The 3611-nt window shown below is 39.5% G+C and overlaps 1 protein-coding gene across 1 annotated transcript; it reads right to left on the bottom strand.

Moving 5' to 3' along the window:
• Positions 1-2: 2 nt before the first annotated feature.
• Positions 3-545, bottom strand: LOC102004305 (olfactory receptor 9I1-like; the record flags this gene model as incomplete). The annotated part of the gene is made up of 1 exon (XM_013506379.1): positions 3-545. A coding segment is annotated over exon 1 (543 nt), but the record flags the coding sequence as incomplete, so codon positions are not given.
• Between the last annotated feature and the right edge of the window lie 3066 nt (positions 546-3611).

Here is a 3611-nt window from a genome sequence, read left to right as displayed (position 1 = left end):
GGGAGGTCACAGAAAAAGAAGTTGATGTGATTATCCTCACAGAAGGAGAGGGAGAAGGTGCATGTGGTGCGCAGGATGGACCCTGACACCCCACAGACGTAGGCGCCCACCACCAAACTCCAGCAGATTCTGGGCTTCATGGCCACAGTATAGAGCAGCGGGTTGCTAATAGCGACATAGCGGTCATAGGCCATCACGGCCAGCAGGAAGCACTCTGTAGCTGCACAGACGGTGAAGAAGAAGAACTGGGCAGCACACCGGGCATAGGAGATGACCGTTTTGCCTGAGGCCAGTGTGGCCAGGATCTGAGGGGTGATGACCGAGGTGTAGCAGGCATCCAGCAGGGCAAGGTGGCTCAGGAAGAAGTACATTGGGGTGTGGAGCTGGGCGTCCACTCGGATGAGAATAACCATCCCCATGTTCCCCAGAAGTGTGATGAGGTAGAAACTGAGAAACACCAGGAAGAGGGGAATCTCCAGGTTGGGGTGGTCAGTAAAGCCCATGAGCATGAACTCTGCTACTGAGCTGAGATTATTGTGAGCCATGTACTCACTGTGGACTGCAGCTCAGAGGATGAGAATAAAGTAAAACAAGGATCCCAGAAGCTAAGGGAGAACTTTTCTCGATGGTAGAAGTTAAGGTGATAATTCTGGACCTATTTACAGATGTTTTTCAGAATACTGGAACTGGCCAATTCTCCTTGGGCTTCTCCTGTATATTACGGAGCTGAGCCTGGAGCTGGTGCTTCTGATTCAGATTAATTCTGGTTTACATTTGGACACTGCTGTGAAGATAAGGTGCAGATGATTCTCAGGGTTAGAGGGACCAAGAACACATCTACGGCTTCTTATCTGGGTCTGGAGTCTCCTCCACCGCACACCCACCACCAGGCCCTCTGGTTGCTATGGAGCCTCCCTCTGTGCTCGGTTCCCTTGGTAAATTTGTCAGGAACTACAGTCTGCCTCTGTATCTTCCCGGCTTTGACCTTGATTTTATCCCTTTCAGGTACAATGATTTTAATCCCATTTTCTCATGAAAGCCTTTCAGAAGTTGGAAGATGATAAATCCAATCTTCATTTTGATTGCTCCCTCATAGCATGCATTGATATATATTTTCTTATCATTACATGATTATTTGTGTAGGCACACAGAAACTAGTCAGTATTAATATCCAGAAATTTTTTTCTCTCTGCTTTAACCCATACCATTCAAGTTTAAAGGCCATCAGCTGTCAACTGTCATCATCAGCTGTCACGAGAAAAGAGAAACTGTGATGGTGAAAAGGGAAAAGCGAAGGGAACAGTGAAAAAAAAATTTATATATATACACCCAAGACAGTTAAGGTAGTTATACAACTAGTTTCTCTTAGTTCACTGAAAAGAAAGGTTTGTGCTAATATCTTTTGACAATATCTTATTCTTATATCTTGCACTCTGAATAGCTACTATGAAGACAACAATACACAATATATTAATTGTTGTTACTCTCCTACTAGCCTGTTTTAAATGTTTTTATTTTTATTTTACTTTTTTCTCTTTTTTGTAAATGGCAACATCAGATAAGAGGGAGTTTTGTCTTCATTTAGTTACTTTTTTCTCTTTAAAATAAAATAAAAAATAAAGACCATCATCTTTAGTATACTGTCTTTTAAACTTTTTTGTTTATTATGCCTTGATTCTATATAGTTTCTTCCACCTCATGGTCTAGTAACCATTTAGCTATGTGCTCTAGGCAAGTTACTTGCCTCCTTGTGCCTCAGTTTCTCTTCCATAAAATGGAAAAGGTATGGCTATACCACAGAGTTGTTTTGAATATTAAGTAAGTTAATACTCTTAAGTGAGATAGAGCTGTGCTTAGCACACAGATATAGTTAAATAATGTGGGCTATTATTATCACCAATTCTAGGTAGAATCTGTTGACTTTCTATTCTGAAAGGCAATGTATTTCTGTCATGTAAACTTTGCCATATTGTTATCTGTACCTTTTCAAATAATATACTTGTCTCTCTTGATATAAATATAGATGATATAGAAATATCTATATGTGTTTCAATAATTGAGTAAGTTTGGAATCTAAGGAAGACATTGAAAATACTTCCTTAATCTTTCTTCCTTCATCCTTCCCACACCACTTTTTGAAAATCTCAGTCCTTTATCCCATCCATGTAATAATGCTTCCTATTCTAGTTAATTCTTTTACATTTTCTCTATGGGTTATGAAAAATGTAAGCCATACTTCCCTATTGTGATTACATATGCAGTGTGTACCAAAAAAATGCAGTGAATTTTAAATTTTTAAAGTTTATGATGAAAGATACATTGCCCTGAATCCCTTTCAAAAGGCTCCCCCTTGCTTTGAACGTGCTCATCCCATAATTCTTGACACTTTCTCAAGCAGTTCTGCAAGTTCTCTTTCATGAGTGTCCTTAGCTGTGCTATCACGGGTGTCTCAATGTCCTGAATTAACTAAAAACGTTTAACTTTTGTCGTCATTTTGACTTTGGGGAAGATACTGAAGTTGCATAGTGTCAGACTGAGTGATTAAGGTGGATGAAGACACAGTCTTATATTTTTATGAGCTACCTTTCCATTGGATAGCAGTTAGCAGAAGCATTCACCATATTTTTAATCACATCTTGTAAAGATACTCAGAAGAAGGCTTCCAGAATTGCTTCAGAAATGGCAAATAGGAAGGGATAAATGTGTTCAATGCAAGGGATGGTGTGATTTTCAAAGGATTTAATGGTAATGTGTATTTACTGTAACATTTTTTTAAAACTTTAAACATACACCATATTTTTAGTGAACCCTTTTACATGCCATACAATAAAGGACCAAATAATGTGATTCCATATGCAGAAGAAGAAATGTCACTACACTTCTGTTGCTTCCAGGAGATGCTTTCCAGCATCATGTGGAAGAGACGCTCTTTTCTTGTACTTTACCAATTGCTCAGGATAATTATATCTACTGTGCTTTATATGTGAGTCACGGTAACTTTCCATTTCCTGAGACTTCTTCCCATCTGGCATGGATCTGAGTCACAACACATGACTGTGTGCTTGCGGCTCACCATTTCCCAAGTCCATCAAGAATCCCCATTAGAGGACCTAAGGGCCAAGAGATCCTGAGGCACTATTGCACGGAAGCCCGGATTCATAGCTTCTCTTTAAAAAGTACCTCTCCTGCTCTAGAACTTTCTACATACAATATCTTATAGATTCTGAGCAACAACCCTGTAGCACAGACAGACATCTCTCTTCTAGAACGTCCCACAAACAATATCTTATAGATTCTCAGCAACAATTCCACTGAAAGGAACTTTACTTTTATTTGTGGATGAGAAACTAAGATCACACAGGTAAAACTATCTGTTGGCCAGACAACCACAAGTCCTGACTCCAGTACCCAACACTGCTCTCCCTGAACCATTGTCCTGGCCTCCTACTACTACACTCCAAATCCCCTCAGGTTAGAATTTTCTAACGTGGAGTCCTTGAATCTATCCCTAATCCCAATAATATTAAAATTACATTAGTAAGAAATTATCATCCATTGCCACAGTAGGAATTTTATTTGCTGTAGGAACAAGAAATTGTCGGTTTTTTTCA

This window comes from Chinchilla lanigera, unplaced genomic scaffold (genome assembly GCF_000276665.1).
Source record: "Chinchilla lanigera isolate Chin_1 unplaced genomic scaffold, ChiLan1.0 scaffold00110, whole genome shotgun sequence".
Classification (NCBI taxonomy): domain Eukaryota; kingdom Metazoa; phylum Chordata; class Mammalia; order Rodentia; family Chinchillidae; genus Chinchilla; species Chinchilla lanigera.
Note: the sequence above shows the minus strand (reverse complement) of the source record. Positions and strands in the feature narration are given on the sequence as shown.